The following is a 17,718-nucleotide window of genomic DNA, read 5'->3' on the forward strand; positions in this document are numbered from 1 at the left end:
TTAAGAAAATATAATTCTTACCTACAAAAATCAAGATAGAAAATGACAGACAGTAAGTCAGTGTGACAGAAAAACAGAGGGAAACTACCTGTGATAGAGCTATTATGAAAGGGAAGAATAGTTATTGTTAGGGCAAATGCCAGTAACATGGAACACCTACAGTCAATTCCTTGCTCCAGTGTAAAACTTCAGTCCAAATTCATGCTATTTAATTTTTGGCATTTACCTACGGTGACTAAGTTACAAGCCTAGTCACTGCAAGCTCTTTCTGTTACCAGCAGAGAGAAATAAGTAACTCCAGAAATTGGTGGTGTCCACCCATGACCTAAGTCAGCCCTCAGAGATGCCCGTGTCTCTGTTGTGACTATGTGGGCAATCCCAGGTAACGACACTCCTGTTTTAGGCACCTCATTTAACTGACTTCAGTTAGGTGGCATGAATCCTGCTGTGCAGAATAGTCACTTAAATATTTGTCACTTACTTACATAACTTTATTAGATAAGAGGAAAAAATATCAGAGTTAAGCAGCAGTACAGGTACTTCCCTACCACTCAAGGATGTTATATGAATAAATGCCTTAAAGGCTGTAACAGCTGTAATAGGTCATGTAAGTTCCTAAGATACATGCAAAAATGAACTTTTGGTGAAAATCATCATTCTTAACCACTGTGAAAGACAAGGCCTTGTCATTTCATTCACAAGCAAGATTCCATAGGTTTTGGTTTCAGAAACACTACCGTGCTCTCAAAGTTGGAATCTGTTGGTGTTTCTGGAATTCAGTATGTTCTCCAAGCTCCCCAGTACCGCAGGAGCCAGAAAGCAAAAGCAGCCCAACTTCTCAGCAGGCCGATTGTTGAGAAGCTAAGGGCTCTCTGAGGGAAGCAATGAGTTATGCAAGTGAACTGATGGGGAACTTGGTAAACATCAGATAGAAACCTCCCTGCTTCCCTGAGAAGTCTACCCGACATTAGTATGTACCCACAGAAGCTTTCTATTCCCACTAATCAGTGATTCTGGATAGAAAAAACATTGTACTGGAAAATGTCCAATCAGTTAAAAAAATAAGCAGCAGTGTTGGCTCACTGGTTGTCTACTCACTGTGGAGGGGTTTTGCATGTTTTACTGCAAGAGGACACTGACAGAGGATAATGAGCTCTGTGTACTTTCACAGGAAGCTTTCCTTTGAACAAATGACAACCAGCCAAAAAAACAATAGCTGGGGCTGAAAGGAGATAAGAATGGTGAGCAAGGAAAGCTGAAATGTTCCACTGAGGCATAATATAATAAGCAGGATAAGAATAAGTCATGAAGGACCTTAAAAGAAAACACGTTTATTCAACGCTTGGGGAGAGTTAGCAGAAAGATGCAAACAAAGGTGAAGGAAGGCATAAATCAGAAAGCTGATCTTGAGACTTAATGCAAACAATAATAATTTTTTTAAAAGCAAGTTACAGTTTTCTCACCTCATTAGGTCCCAGTGTGCGTGATCATGGATTAGGACAAACAGTGTATGTGGATTCTGCATAGAGTTTTGTAAAAAGACTTTGAATTTAATCTGGGCTTCTGCATCTAGTTTCATAACATACTGTTCCACTCTCTGCTTTGTAAGATGTTCCTTTTCTAATCCAAGTTCTAATAAAATACCTAAAGAAATGGAACAAATGTCAGTACTTCTAGATACAAATGCATTTAACAATTTCCTGTAAATTGAAAAGAAAGCTAACTAATGAGCACCTGAGTGCCAGAGATGAAACAAAGTCTGCTGATAAGTCACTTCGGAGGGTGGAACACAAATCAAGAAATCAATTTTCTCGAAGGAACCCAAATCAAGATTTTGAGTGCTGGAGTCAGCAATTGAGCAAATATGAGACAGCAATTTCTGAGCCACTGCTAGCTGGAATGGACGAATCTGATGTCGTTCAATCTCATAACCTGGAAAAAGGCAAAATTCTGTTTAGATATATCCCCAAAATCTAATCTAACACAAAATGTTAGAGTCTGGCAAAGAATGATTGATGTACTCTTTAAGGTACTTTGATTATCAACAGGAGTTCCAGTTTATGAAAATCTATGTGGAATATGCAAAGAAATCTTTCTGCATTTGGGCATTTTGGTCCTATAAGTCTCTTAAATGTCCGAGAGCTGAAACTGAATTTGTGCAATAGTGTTCTGCTACCACAGAGGTAAGACTTAGAGCTTCAGAGACTACAATACCCAGTGGAACGAAGCAGAGCATCCATCTGAATATCCCAAGACATGAGTTGCTGTTTGCCTCAGGATCTTTGCCTTCAAGAGCCTAGGACTCTGCCCGGTTGGATCTAACCGCACACCCAGAGACTGGTCTCAAGTACCCTACTCTGTTACCTCTTCAGAAAATCCTCCTTACTTACTTGTACACGCAGCTGCTCCAGTTCCATTCAGTGCTGTTGGTTTATTCACTGAAGCAGAAAGTGATGAAGAGATGTGCCCTTGGTTTTCCTGATAAAATTTCTCCAGCAAAACATCAATGTCACCCTCTATCAAATTGAAGGGATAGTGGAATAAACATCCATGTTAATAAGAGTTGCATTTCATACTGATCTTGTTTCGTAGATCTTAAAGAGCTTTATATATGCTAGCTAGTTATCCTGTCCTTGGCTTATTAGCTGTTTTATACAGGAACCCTCTCGTTATTTTCTATTGCATCTTTTTTACAGCATATCACTAATAAAATGCAAATCAGGCCAGGGAATGACAGACCAACTCTGCAGACCACTGGCTAGGACATTTATGGAGGATGGTAGAAAACTATCCTCAAGGCCCTGATGCAAATCAGCAACAACAAAGACATGAAATTGGCTTAGTTTATGTTCAGACCATGGAGCTATACTGTTCACTAATAAGGATTACAAGAAGCTTTGGAAAATCTGATAAATAATTTTAAATCTTTAACATTTTTGAGAGACAGAAAGAAAATAATTCCCTATAAAGCTGAAAGAGAAATATGAGTTTTGTAGCTACACGCAATGCTGAAGCAAGCAAGGTATGTTTTATTGAACTATGCATATCTGCAAATACATAGTACTCTATTCAGCAAGGGCCCTGCTTACAGATGAAAGCTATGCAGAGAATACAGTATGCCTGTCCTGAGTATTTAATATTTTCTCAGCAGTTGAAAAGATGTTCTAACATGTCTGCACTGAGCTCAGAAAGGCAGGGTCTGCCCCGTGAAATGCAATCCAGTGGATATAGATGGCAACTATTTTTAGGATGCTTGTTTACTTGTTCTGCTCAAACAATAGCAATAGCAAAAGTGATTTTGAGAACCATACTTTGAAGATACTAAGAGCAGAAACACTAACATAACTACATGATGGTTCAAGGAAAACGAGTTTCTCTTAAGTGACCACTCAAAATATCATGACACATGCAGAAGGCTTCTTGTGATCTAAGTACAGATTTACCAACGTGACATGAATGGCAAAGAGGACTGTGACATCCCATTAACGCTGACAAATATGCTGCATTTGCTCTAGTTGTATGATGTGGTTTAACTTTCCATGTGGCTGGATCTATCCCCAGATAATCCTGCCTGTAGTAATCCTCAGTATACTCAGTTAAAAAATGATCCAGTAACCTTGGCTCTCTGCAATTTTCCTCTCTTTCCCATGCATCATGGTCAAGTTCACAGCATGGTAAGTTGAAAGGACAAATCCTTCCTTTGATAAAATAACTCTGTTCTATTATGGTCTAAACAAATTCTGTACTTAGGGCAAAAGAATTTATACATTCATATGGATATGGACTTGCATTGTATATGGATGGATTTGCGTAGCTAAGAACAATATGCTCAGCTATTTGCTGGCCTATTTTTATGAAATGGAGGGATTTTAGAAACTGACACTTTTAGGAGGAATTTCAATTCAAATGTACTTTCACAACTTTGTCCTGCATTTTTTATATATTTCTAATAAGGTCTTGCTTCTGGAAAGGTAATGAGCACAGCTATTTTCTCTGACTTAAAAGTTTCAGGGTCTTGGAAACATGCCTCTTTATAACCTGTTAGGTACCTGGGCAGAGTGTGCTAAAGAAGGACCCCAGAGTTTCCACTTTCCCTGTGACCAGCTGATAGTTAACTTCTTTTTGGTAGTCTGAAGGAGTGAGCATGCTCTCAGACAGAACTCTTGCCTGATACTTTCCTAAAAGACAAAAAAGTAATTTTGAAAGCACTTCACACTGAAGTAAAAATGTTCTAAGTCGTAATAAAAATACTACCCAGCTAAATGAATACACACAAAAATGGCAGAGATGAGTCTTTTCTCTCTCCTATACATGTACGCACCAGACACCTGTAAGATAGATTCATGTTTTATAATTCTTTGTCTTTCTTTCCCTTTTTAGGAAATATTTGTTGATGCAGTATATAAAAAGAACATATAAATAGTCAAAGGAATTGTCAATTATCTTACACTCATAATGAATCTTTGAATGGCTATTTAAATAATTTATTTAATTATCAGCATAGCCCTCAACAGATTGTTGAAGGGAATGACATTGACAGACCATCTTTTAGAAGCTAAGAAAATGTTCGCTCCTCTGCTCGCAGTAATATCCCAGTCACACAGAGCAGGAGAGCTTTATGCACTATGTGTGCTGTAACGTGCCATTATTTGTTGGCAGTAGTGTTGGCTGGGATGCCTTGGTGAGAAAACGGGTAACGCAGGCAGAAAGTGATTTGCTGGGGACAGACCCAACTGTGCAGCATCATCTTGGGTTCATCAAAACCCATTACTTGTTGGTCAAAGCTCTGCTTTTTGAGGCAGCTTACTTGAACCAAACTCCTCATAGCATTGAATTACTCCGTTTTGCCTGGAGATGCACCCTTGGGATCTCACCTGTTATCACAATGCAGGAATCAATGGCTCGATTTCTACTGGCACATATGATCACCACGTAGTTTGTCTTTATTAATTTTCCTTCAATGAGCAGCTTAAACATTTCTGAAAGCCCTTCAGCCAGAGAATAGTTGCACTCAATGATATGGACACTATCATTACAGGAGCTAGCTGCGAGGCCCGCCAGCCAGGGGAGCTGGGCTGAAGTCACGGGTGCGATCTGGCTGGGCACCTGAGGAAAGGTCTGTGGAATAGCCTGTTGGTATTGACGGATTTCAGACAGGTGTGATTCCCGCCATGAACGCATGAATATTTGTTCCAAATCCTCAATCAAAGGAACCTGGTCCGAGGCTAAAAAAAATTAAGAGGAAAGTATTATGAAACAATTAAACAAAACTGTTGAGCTAAAAACAATTTTTTTTTCAAAATATGTACTTTTTTAGAGATGATTATGTTTCAGATTTATGCATGCATGACTCTGTTGCCTTTAGCAGATGTGAACCAAATTTTTCATTTTGAAGTGCCCTTGTGATACTCAGGTAGAGCTGCCCTAATTGGAACCTGAGTATCAGTAATTAGAAATATTTAAGAGGTTGAGTGCAGCCTGTCTCAGCATAATACTACTTCTAAACCACAGACTCCATGCAAAAGCAGTGAATTACAGCTCTTTTCCTGTTTTCATTTTTAGTTATGGAGGTCCCAGATTATAGGAGAAGATGAACTTTGTATGATTATATTTCAACCTGTCTGGTCTTCAAGAACTAATTACTTAGTTTTGTTTCATTACCACGAATGAAATTGTTTAATATCACATGTCCTAAGACGAATGTTTAATACTGTCCTGCCCTAATATTCCCTTTCTCATTTGCGGGCATGGAATATATTCATTGCAGTCTATCTGGATGTAAAATAATCTTACCTAGTTGAACAAGGTAGTAGACAGTCAGTAAGAGCTGCATTTCCTCTGAAATAGGCTGTATTGTGGAGGCACCAATTTGTTCATATGCTCTAGATAAAGACTGTGAATTTCTGTAACAGGTGTACAACAAAGAACTCACTATCACATCATTAATGTTCCCACAAAGATATGGGAAGTTTCCATGACCTACAAAATAAACAATGTTTGTACACATCACATTAATTTCATAATTTCCCATGTATGCATTAAACAGTTTTAATAGTAAACCTTTTAAAATTGACAGCTTTAGCAGTGTTTAGCAGTAGGACGTATCTTTACAGCTCTTACAAAAAAGATTTAAGGTCTTGTTGGGGTGTTGGGTTTTTTACCTTTAAAAATAACTGGCTTTGCTTTACAGATTTTCAGCAAGTTGTCAGGAACTGAGACTGGTTCTCCTGAGCCCACCATCAGAGATGAGGCTGGCCCCACCAAAGCAGAATGTGATAAAGATGACAGGCTTCCTCCATCTAAGATTTTAGACATATTATTACTGGAGTCAGGTCTAATAATGATTTCCTCAAAGAAAAGTTATTCAGCATCATCTCATACCCACATTTGGTATCGGTATTAAATGCTTTTTATGGTTACATCACACATTTCATGAGCTGTTACTACAACCCATACTATTATGCTAACTTTCTTGGAGGACTAATTATATTGTTGCAACCTTGAACATCACACGTGCATCTAAAGATTTTGAAATGTTTATAAACAAACAGTTGCAGGTATGAATTCAAGAATACAGAGACATGTCAAATCAATGCACAAATAGTTATGATTTGTGTGTTCTATACGATATATTTCATTTTACTGCTTCTAAATAGGTTTTCTTGCTATAGCAAGAAAGAAAAAATTAAGATGCAACGTTTGCTCGATCATAACTTCTTTACAGTAATTTTAATTTAAACAATAGCATATTAAAAGAAAACATTTTGGGGAAAGCGGGTTTATTTCACTGCATGTCACTCTAGTCTGTATCTAGACTATAAAATCCAAGTGCCAAGAACACTGTGACAAATAATTGAAACAATGGACGGTACCTTGACCTAACTTATGAAACTAATTTTAGTATCCCAAAGGTGTTTTGGTGTCTAAAGATGGACACAGGCACCTGTTGGGATTTATTAATAATGACTTGCTGACTGGATCCTAATGAGAATTAAGCTCAGAGCCTGAAAAAGAAATCAATGGAAATGAAGCACCTAAATGTAGGTGAGCATGTAGGTATCAGACACCTTTCAAAACTCTAATGCAAATCTGCATGCGTCTTTAAAATATTGCCTCTTTTCCCCCATTATTTTCTGAATAATGAAACAAGCATTATCATTACCTTGGGTATAGCTTACCATTTTTAATTCTGTTTGGAGCCTGTGGGTTGAGCTGCAAGTTCCAAGTTTCAATAGATGATGGAGATTCTGGTGACCAACCTTTATGGCGCTTTTTTGGAGGCCCTGAATTTGTTAAAGTGCCTGAATAACAGTAATATTTCAGAAAAGTATTAGAATAAAATCTATTCAGTTTTGTGCATGGTAATTCAATATCTTTTGATAGATTGAATGCGTGCGTTAAGTACTGTGGTAGACAGGGTCAACTCCATGAATATAATCATTTTTTATGGTTTTTATTTTACTTTGCTATGTCCTGCTTAAACTTCTGGGAACTTTCTGGTGCAGAGAAGTCTTAATTATCTACACAGACTTCACTTATTTTACACCAATGTTATAGTGTAACATAGTAAGAATGAGACATGTACTAAGAATGCTTCTAAGTGATAATATTTTGAGGTCAACACTCTGGGCATTTTGCTCCTTTTGTTTCTGAACACAAGATACAGTGTTTCATGTAACTTACTGCAAAACAAAATTCTCAAGGGTTTCAGGGTAATATTAATAAAGATCTGAGTTCTTTTCAACAATTTTCCCATTTACAGAATTTTTGCCACTTCTTGCTGGTTACCATCTTTGGTTTTATGTTATTCCATATTAACTCCTAGCAAATTACTTCTGCACTTTCCTCCTATCCACATGTAGCTCCAACACCTTGTCTGTAAAAACATAACTTTCTCACAGTTTTTCTAAGAGGTCCTGATGATTAATTTCTTGAATTTTCTTTCATTAATTTCTTGAATCTTCTTGTGCACTCCTGCAAACTCCTAGAATGACGAGCTTCCACTAACATCATGTATTTCTAATTATTGAGAGTCAACGGTCCTCCAAGGATTGCTCAGCATCTTGCAGGATTGAGCTACTTCTATTTCTGGATATGACTATGTCCAGAGGTTGTAACACTACTTCACACTGGCAGAATAGTTAGTCCCACATAAAATTCAAGACAGAGTAAGAATCTTATATTAAAAAGATTAAAAATGTATTAAAAATATTAAAAAGGGGGGGTTAATTTTGCAAAAGATATTAAAATTAAAAATAAACCTTACGTCTTCAGATCTAGAATAAGATCGTTCACTTGCAGAAGAACCTTACGTACAGGTGTTCAAAGCTGACTTTGCCCTTTAAACTTTTACCACGGGAGGGCAGTATTTAGCCATTTGTTCTACCCATGCTTTCATTCAGTTTCCTGGCATAATGTTGTGACAAAAGTCACAAGATAGTTAGAGCAATACGAAGAATTTTTTATTTGAAAATGCCGTACTCTTTCCTGCAGATATGTTGGTATGTGAAAGTAATCCACCTGAAATGAATTGGCAAGAATATGCTGCTGCATGGAAGAAAGAGATCAAAAACCTGAATGGGCAGAGAAAAAGAATTTGGCTGTGATGCCAGCAGGGAAACTTGGGAAGACTTATTCTAAAATAGAGCTACAGCATGTTTCTAGTCATAGTGAAGACTAACTTTCTTGCTTAAACAAGCCAGTGACACAGAATACAGTTTGTGGCAGAAAACAATTAATACAAATCATGATAATAACGGTGCAGTGAGAACAGTTTCTTTAATTTGCAGCCAGTTGTCAAAGTCTAGTGCTCCGCCCCAAGGTGAACTGCAACATAGGAATTATGCTATGAGTGATTACTTATAAATCTTTCTTAACTCCCTTCAAAAAAACTGTTGGTGAGATTGATGCAAACTGACACATTCTTTAAGAACCTGGATTCAGAATCTACTCTGTACTTCTATTAAACGAATGAACTGTAAATATAATGAAAAACGTCCAATTAATAATCTGAACTGTAACAAAGCCATGGCTGAAAACACAGAAACAATTTTTTTCTGAAAATTAACACAGAAAAAAGTGTTATGGTCAGAAAGGACTTGGAAGGGAATAGTAATTTCTATTCATACAGGAAATTATGATCATGATATCATTTGTTCAATGCTTCTATTATACCCATGGAATATCGAGTTTAGGGTTATTAAACAACAAATCCATACAAATACCTAATACTGAAGGTCTTGTTAGAACAGACAGGTTATTTTTCACCAACTGTTGTTTAGGCGATTCCTTGCCATTATAAACTGCTGAGCTGAAGGCTGCTGTTGAAGGGATGTGATCTATGGTTGCAGCTGGCAAGAAAAAAACCAAAATATTTACATGAAACATTTCTAGGTCAAGATCCCCAGTTGATATAATAAACTGATCACTTGATCATTTATTTTAATAGCACCATCGGGATCTGTTCAGAGTGAATGCAATGCTGAATAAACCAAATTCACTTCTGATCTCATACCAGATTATTGCTGTCTGACTCCCAGTTAAGTGCCTGAGTAAAACCCAATTCTGAAATTAAATACATATGTCAGATCCTTTGGCTTCTTTGCAGGTGGACCCTAGTTCTTACATGAAGTTTACTCAAGAACCAGCTAAAAGAGTGAGAGAGGTTGTTTAAAATTTACTAAAAATCTCCTAAGCCTCCATTGCAATTTGACATCCTCTTTCCAAGCTTCTTTTTAACTATACTGCATTAAAAAGAGAGGTTTTCTCAAGCCCTATATGCTTGTAATTAATGTAGCTTTTTTATATATATAACCTCTGACAAAAAAAAAGTCAATTGCTATTATAAAGAGATTAATGATTTGTTCTGGAGGGGTACCAGTATTCCAGATCACAACTATTTAACAGGCTTCTATTTCACAGAGAGAATATAACCACTATCAGATGTGTCTCAGTTCTCCTATGTGAATCTCTGTAACAGTCACAAGACACTAAAGAGCTGTTTTCATTATGAAGAAGCTCAGAGAGATCACTCTAGCCTCTATCATCCATCACCTTTCACTTATGTCAAGCTAATGGAAAAGTAAATGTTTCAGAACAAATTTTTAATACAAAAAAAGTGACAGATACTGATCATTAGTTTGTTTTTAATATTAAATTAATATTAAATATTAATTAATATTAAATTAATATTTAATATTAATTTAATATTAAATGTTAATATTTAATTTCTCAGCAGAAGGAAAAACTCAGAAGCTTTTAAGCTGACGCCCATATAATGCCTGCAGTAAAGAGGATTCTGGTCATAACATAAAATAGACCGGATCAGAAGAAAAAGCTGAAATGACACTGGTTCCTGTAACATTTGTCATCTGTGACCAGACAAGCAACAGCTTATTACATTACAGGAAGGTAATACCTATTCTTAGCAACTTTAAAAATAATGGCTTTTAAAAAATTTTGGTTTGCCTTAGCTATGAGCAAGCTGCAGAACACCTATTTTATTATTAGCTAACCTTTTATACACAAACCTGAGGGGAAAAAATGGACAGCAAGAAGCCGTCAAAGTATGATTCCTTTTTTTATTTGTAATATATCTCTAAATCTATTCAACTTATTTTACATGGTAGTGTGCTTATTTGTTTGTCTTTCCATTCACACAAGTACACACAAATACGCATGCAAGAAGAGTAAGAGTAGGCAGTAACCCAGCATGTTTTCCTTCCAAGCGGTACCTGTTTGCTGAGTCCCAGCTGGAGCACTTGGGTTTGCTGCTGGGAGCGGCTCACTTGAGGTGCTTCCTGAGAGGCCCGAACTTTCTGGCAGTTGGAACAATGTGCTTGAGCAGGTGCTGGATGAAGATTGCCGGCTTCTGAACTCTTAACAAAAAAAAGAAACTTCTTATCCCCTGACAACAGCAGCATTTGCTTTTGCTCTGCATATTTGATTTGATAATTTCACACATGAATTACTTAGACGCTACGGCACTTGGAAGGGAGGAACCAATGTCTTCAGACATGCCATCCTCATATTAGGGTCAGTCAATTGCTTTTTACAGCTGCTTTAGTAATCACCCAGCTTTAAAGAGTCTTTCTTTCAACCGATCTGTCTTAGGTTTACACACACGCCGGTCCCTGTGATAGCTAAGCTTGGATGATGAAAACCAGAGCTTGAGGAAGACAGCTTCGTTATCTTACCTGCCCCTTTCCAGCAGATTACAGATCCTTTGGTCAGAGCTCCCTGTGCATTCCTGACCAGATAATACTTCAAGTGTTTCTGTTTCTTGGGCTGAGTGGTCAGTTTAAGATTAATGTGATTTGAGAATTCTGTAAAGTAGCAGAAACCCTTCTTGCCACAGCCAACACAATTGCCAGAGAAGCCTGATAAAATAAACAATACATATAATCCAATGAGATAAGTGGGTCACTATTAATAACACCCAAATACAACTCTTTCCTGGAGAAAAGCTGTATTTATATTTTTTTTCACAGACCGAACTTTTTATTAACATCTTCCTCCAAAAAAAAATTACATCAAGTCCACTGTATTGCACTTTGGCTACCAGATTGCAAAAACAGAGTCCCACATTTACAGAACAACTGAAATAGGACATATTTTTCATTTTCTCATACCAGAAAAAGATCACAATTCCTATTTATTACCTACCTGTGAAACATTAAACCAAGAAGTTTCTGATTGAAGAGTGCTGAATCACATGCTTAACCCCAGCCCTATTCAACACCACAAAGTACATGCTTCACTTGTTTCAGCTTTCATTGAAATTAAACATGCAATTAAGTCTCAAGAAATTAAGTATATTTAATCTATTATATTTAACCAGATCTAAGTATATTTAAGTACCAAGTTCCTACTACAGATGCTTTTTTTATAGAGGAAAAAATACTAAAGACTTCCTGGGCTATTAATTTAAAGTAGCTTTCTCAAATTATGGCTGGACTGTGTTAGCACTTCACAGCAGTTTAAACTATTTATGATTACGGAAACAAAGCGTCTGCAACTTTATAGACATAGTCCTTGCGCGTAAAGAAGCTTATTGTACTAAGGCTTGATGGGGCATTTCCAGGGATGCTGCCATTTCCTCTCATTCTGAGATACACAGTTTGAGCCTCAAAGAGGGGCTCGTGATGGTGATGTCATTATCACCGCAAATAAAGGGCGTTCCTTGCACAGCTGACTATCTGCCTTTCATTCTTAAACAACTTTTTTTGTCCATTTTCCAAAGTATTTCCTACGAAATTTTCATCTTGCATGAGACCAATGCAACTGTCTGAAAATACTTACTATCTACAAAGAAATCGTACAGTGTGCAATTAGAAGATGATCTTCCCCCGTGGAAATTTTCTCTGTTCCCTACACATGACCTGAAGCATGAAGTTTTCTTTTATTTTAATCACATCTAATGTACATTTTTATGTGTTATCACAGGAATTGAAATGGAAAGGGTGCTTTCAGTGAATTGAAAGATGGCAAAAATAAAATAAAGGAAATGCATTTCACATAACAGATGGAAAATAACATTGGAAATAAGTAGTATAACTGGAGTAAAGGGTCAATGATATGATGAAGTGAAGAGCCATTAATGAGAATGATTATTTCAATCACATATTTCAGGCAAATAAAGTTTTCAAATTATTGGTCAACACTTTTTTGCCTTCTGTAAAATACAAGCACTGAAATATAATGCTTTGTAAACACCTGTTGCTTGGTTTACAACCCGAGCACTTTCATTAGTTTTCAAATGGCTCAGAAGAATTTATTAAAAACCTAAGTTCACGTGGAAATTGGTCTGGTATCCGTGGGAACAAGTGGCTAACAATTATTGAAAGCTGCCTATTATCTCTCTGATCCCGGTCGGTCATTATGATAAAGGTCATTATGACTCATAAAATCAGGACAAGTCATGAATCTGCAGAATCCTCTGTGTTATATCAGTCAGCACAAAAGCATCTGTCTAACATCACAGAGCCTTCAGTAGCTGCAATAAAAGCAACAACAAAAGGAAACAAAATTAGAACAGATGTGGCAAAAGCTGTAGAGTTTGCATGCATTTTATGCAGATTAAGAAATCATAAAAAATGCTTCTGCTAGCAAATTAAAACTTCCCATACATTTGGCAGCACACTGAGCATAACCAGCAGCACTGCAGTTTTTGCCTGGTTGCCACTTACAAGCCCTTATGTGTTTTCAAATATAGGCATGAGGGGACCATTTCCAAAAGTAAAATAGAAGTACCTGCACACTTTTTAGGTTTTATCATTTTGCTGAGAGTGACCAGCAACTTGCCAAAGCCACAGGTAGAAATATTTGTTCAACAGAAGTTGGACAGTGGACATAAAATCTTTTCATGTGGACTTTAGATCAGGCATTGTTGGTAACTTTTGTAAATCATCCTCTGCCTAAACCAGATTTAGCAATAACTTCTACCTGAAATAACCTTTTGCCCTAATCACCTATTTTTAACCCTGTAAGGTCTACCGGAAAATTAGTTTACACCACATATAACATACAGGTGAGGCCTAATAAAGATTAAACAGATCTAAATTGTGCACTTGTTTTGAAAAGTCCTTGGAGAACATTTTAGAAGTTTATTTTTTAATTTTCCTTTTAAGTCAAACTATCACCTTTCACCTCAAGCTTCCCCAGCTCCTCTGAGTCAGACTAAGAGTCCTTTCTTGCAAGCGCCTGCCAACAGCGTTTTTCATCCTATTCATTCTGACAGACACTCTCGTCGATGACAGCCATTGCTTCGTTAATACAGCTCAGCCCTGACATCACAGATAGAACATAGCATGATCTTATAATTCCAACGCAATAGAATGCTGTTCCATCATTACTTACTGCAGGGCTCTGCCAGCCTTGCTCATGGCACTTTATGTAGCAGATTGAGGAACACGGAGAACCCAAACATTTCATCATCCTCCCTTCTCTGCATGCCCTGTTCATGTGCCATGGCCCGAGGCAGCAGCTGATAGAGGGGACAGCTTGTTTCATAAACAAGCTGCATTAAATATTCTCCCATACATTATAGAGAGGACAAAGGTCAGGGGACTTGGGGCAGCCATAAGGTGACTCAATATATCTATGTCATGGGATTGATTTCACAAGAGAATTAGAAATCAATGCCTGGAGTTTAGGGGCTAAAAGCCTTTCACCTTTAGGTCACCAGTTCTTATCTAACACAGTTCAGTAGTGACTTAAGGCTGTTACGCTCTGAAGACTGTTTAATCAGAATGTATTTGATTATATCTGGAATTTTATCATATGCATTTGCTTGAATTTGATCACATCACAATGATCAATTGCTCATAATTTAAAAAGCTCTTCCACAGTAGGGACCCTGTGGTCAGAAGAAGGACCTTGGACTAAAAGGGTATGAAACCTGACCTACCTTCTCACTGGGGAAATGGTTCCTTTGGATCAACAGTGAGCTTGTGCTAGGGATAAAGAGAGGACTTCAGGATGCAAGGATATCCATCTAATATTTCATGATCTTATATTTCATAATCTAATCTTTCATAAATTGGCAGAAAATTTTCTTCCTGTTTCTCTTTTAAATGAATAACAGGCTTTTAATTAATGTTAATATTTTTGTGATAAATTGGCAGCTTGCTTAAGACAAAGAATGATTATATTTTCAACTTTTCAGCAAAAGTATTTCTTCTTTTCAGTCCTACTCACAAGAAAAAGCACACAGCCACTGCCAATGCTCCACATTTTCCCCTCCTACTTTGTACCACTCCATCTGAAGATTGAAGTCCTAAATTTAAAAAATAAATGAAATCAATAACGTCAAGCTGGAGAGCTCCACTGTATGGAAACTCACTACTATTACAAAAGCCCAACACAACATTGTACATTTTAACAGAAGCAGCTACAGTATTTTATACTACCATGTTTTCATCTTACACACAGCTTACAATCCAAGCAAACTAATCTTTTCCTCTATCATTCTGACCTCAGGGACCTACTGAAAAAAAAGGGATTTCTTATTCCCTGCTAGGAAAGTAGGCAGCTGTTTGGTCTTTTGGGAAGGAAAATGATGGGTGAATAGCTGCTTTGTTTATCATGAGAGACTCTTCTTAAGAATGAAAAGTGGGGAAAAAACCCAAAAGAGAAAAAACTTTTGGAAGTGGTACGTTAGCTGCTTTTATTAGGAAACAATAAATATCGCACTATCACAGAAGTGCTTCCTCCACCTAAGCATTCCTTTAGGTCACAAAAAAAACAAGAAACAGCTTCCTAAAGGCAAAAAGCTGAATCTGTTTTGCAGAGTAGTTAAACCTGTGATCTAACTTGATTAACAGAAGCATACGAGGTACATGCTTAGACACAGAGAACTTTTTGCTTGCCAAAAATACAATGTTTTCCAGAAAATGGGATTTTTTTCTGTGGAATGATACATCAGTTGTAAAAACAAAGAAACAAAACAACCTCCAACAGAAATGACTTTCAAATCACAAGCACATATGCCTTGATGGTGAGACAACTTATTAGCATAATCAATAAATTGGCACATGCCCCAGAGGCATAGCAACAGCCCCTAATGGGAACAAGACCATAAGTCAAAAGCTGGCCTGGAAAATACTGAGACATTTCCTGTTTTCTTCTGGAATTTTTGTAAGCTCCACAGGCATCTTCACAAACATATGCAGGCAAACCATGAGATATCAGAAAACTATTGGGTAATTCATTAGTGTCTTTTCCGTTCAAATAAATTATTTTGGAAAAAATCTACAGTACTGAGTAACAGCTGCCTTACAAAACCACAGCATATTAAGAGAAAAAGCATGAAATTAAGAAAAAACAATGGGGCTGAAGGGTTACAAGTGATGTGCCTGTATCACCAATAAGCCTTACCAAAAGTGTGGGATACACTCTGACTCATGATGACAGCTCATTTCAATTCAAAATGAATCCAATGCAATTTCCCTCTAAACTTAGAAAGACTTGAAGGGACCACTTTCCATGTTGTTTCAAAAGGCCAACATGTTTGAAGGAGAACAGCCTAAACTCAGAATACCAAAAATAAGCCTTCTATCCTGCCTTTAAAAGCAAGACAATAAAAAGAGCTTCTCTTCTTCATATGAAATGTTTTCAACTTAAATCTTTCACAAGACAGACTGTTATGTTAATAGAGAATTTAAAGCAAGAATGGTTCTCTCTTTTATCTCTCTACGTGTCTGAAACTCTGAGACTATTCATGTATGCTTCTAATTTTACTTACCCTGATTTGACTTGCATCAGTTATGAAAACCAGAATCAAACAATCATTTCTATCAATAGTATGATCTATTGTACAAATAGTATGCTATCCTCATGTCAGTAAGATATATCGTGTTTTTTCATTCGATTAGGGACCAGGAACATTATCTTATTCCCAGCTTTCAGATTAAGACTTTGGATTTTAAAGTATGTAAGTTCTTTCATATTTAAGCTTGTTATAGAATACATAAAAGTAATCCTACAGAATTACTAAAATTATTTGCAAAAGAATGTGATTCGCTGGTGTTTAAGTGTATACAGCCAAAAATAAGCATTTAAATGGGTTCAGGAAACTAAAACGTATTAAATAAGCAAGCTGAGGATGCAAGTAGCATAAAAACCTCCCAGTTATGTTCCTGTTGGCTTTTTCTGTTCTTGTTTAGCATGCAGTTAACAAATACACTACTTCCTCCCTGCTAACAGCCTAAGGAGCTTAAGCTGTTAATAGTGCTAGCACTGAATCACTTGAGTGGTACAACATTCCTGTCTTTATCTTTAAAATGACAACACGTGGGTGATTTACAACCCTCTTAATTCTTTTACAATCACTGGTCAAATGTACTGTGACCAATCCAACTCTGCAAGATCACATAAGGAAAGAAATTACTGTACATAGAATTACATTATGCACCTTCACACTACACTGTCATCCCAAATGCCTTGAAAAGTTGCTCAAATTGAGATAACAACTGAGTTCACGTCATATTCCTCAGTGTTTGTTAAAGAAAATGCTTAAAAGACACAACAAATGTTTCTTTTTTGCTATTTAAAGCTCGGACTGGTACACAGATATATGATGCAGCATTTTTTGGTTAACTAACTAAGAAAATAATATATAAGAACCTGAGGCTACCTGATTGAAAAAAGAGTTCTCCATCCCATTATATACCACTTGTCCCAATATAAAAACTATTCCATTTTAATAACATTAAAACTCAGTTCATTCATTCACATGATTGCAGATCATCTCTATTTGGGTAGATTTGGATGAGGCTAATGGCCATCAGAAAGGCTAAAATAAAAATACATAGAAGGACCTAGTTTTATGTCAGAAGTTAGACTTTTAAATAGAGGAAAAGCAAGAAATTAGAGTATCCTACAAACAGTATTATTCAAACACACAGTATTACCTGATTACACATATAGGAAAAATTTCAACTTATGATCATTCATATTTATTTGTATTGTGATAATAGTAAAAATTCATACGTTAAAATCCAGAACCCATGCTATTTTTCAAACACAGTGGAGAATATTATTACTATCTCACAGAGATAAATCAAAAAGGTCATAAATTTTTGTAGTCCAAACTATCATCAAACTGTTTACATGTATATAGTAGCCTGAAAGTTCCACTTGACAGACCTACAGTCTGTCCATGTTAGTATTTGGAAAGCTAAAATAGAGACAGGCAGCAGTTCAACTAGTCCAGTTACC

The 17,718-nt window shown here is 36.7% G+C and overlaps 1 protein-coding gene across 7 annotated transcripts in view; it reads right to left on the reverse strand.

Annotated features, from left to right (window-relative positions):
* Positions 1 to 17,718, reverse strand: part of GREB1 (growth regulating estrogen receptor binding 1) — a 72,474-nt gene that overhangs the window by 36,125 nt on the left and 18,631 nt on the right. For 6 of the 7 annotated variants that reach the window (XM_075145036.1, XM_075145038.1, XM_075145037.1 and 3 more), the window contains exons 5-15: positions 11,196 to 11,378; positions 10,734 to 10,877; positions 9,225 to 9,350; positions 7,179 to 7,301; positions 6,162 to 6,299; positions 5,794 to 5,979; positions 4,875 to 5,225; positions 4,050 to 4,178; positions 2,391 to 2,516; positions 1,735 to 1,932; positions 1,464 to 1,644 (exon numbers count right to left, since the gene is read on the reverse strand). In XM_075145036.1, coding sequence (XP_075001137.1) covers positions 1,464 to 1,644; positions 1,735 to 1,932; positions 2,391 to 2,516; positions 4,050 to 4,178; positions 4,875 to 5,225; positions 5,794 to 5,979; positions 6,162 to 6,299; positions 7,179 to 7,301; positions 9,225 to 9,350; positions 10,734 to 10,877; positions 11,196 to 11,378 — 1,885 coding nt within the window. Of the gene's footprint in view, positions 1 to 1,463; positions 1,645 to 1,734; positions 1,933 to 2,390; positions 2,517 to 4,049; positions 4,179 to 4,874; positions 5,226 to 5,793; positions 5,980 to 6,161; positions 6,300 to 7,178; positions 7,302 to 9,224; positions 9,351 to 10,733; positions 10,878 to 11,195; positions 11,379 to 17,718 lie in introns of those variants that run through there. The other variant, XM_075145042.1, reaches the window with a different exon arrangement.

This window comes from Calonectris borealis, chromosome 3 (assembly GCF_964195595.1).
Source record: "Calonectris borealis chromosome 3, bCalBor7.hap1.2, whole genome shotgun sequence".
Taxonomy (NCBI): Eukaryota; Metazoa; Chordata; class Aves; order Procellariiformes; family Procellariidae; genus Calonectris; species Calonectris borealis.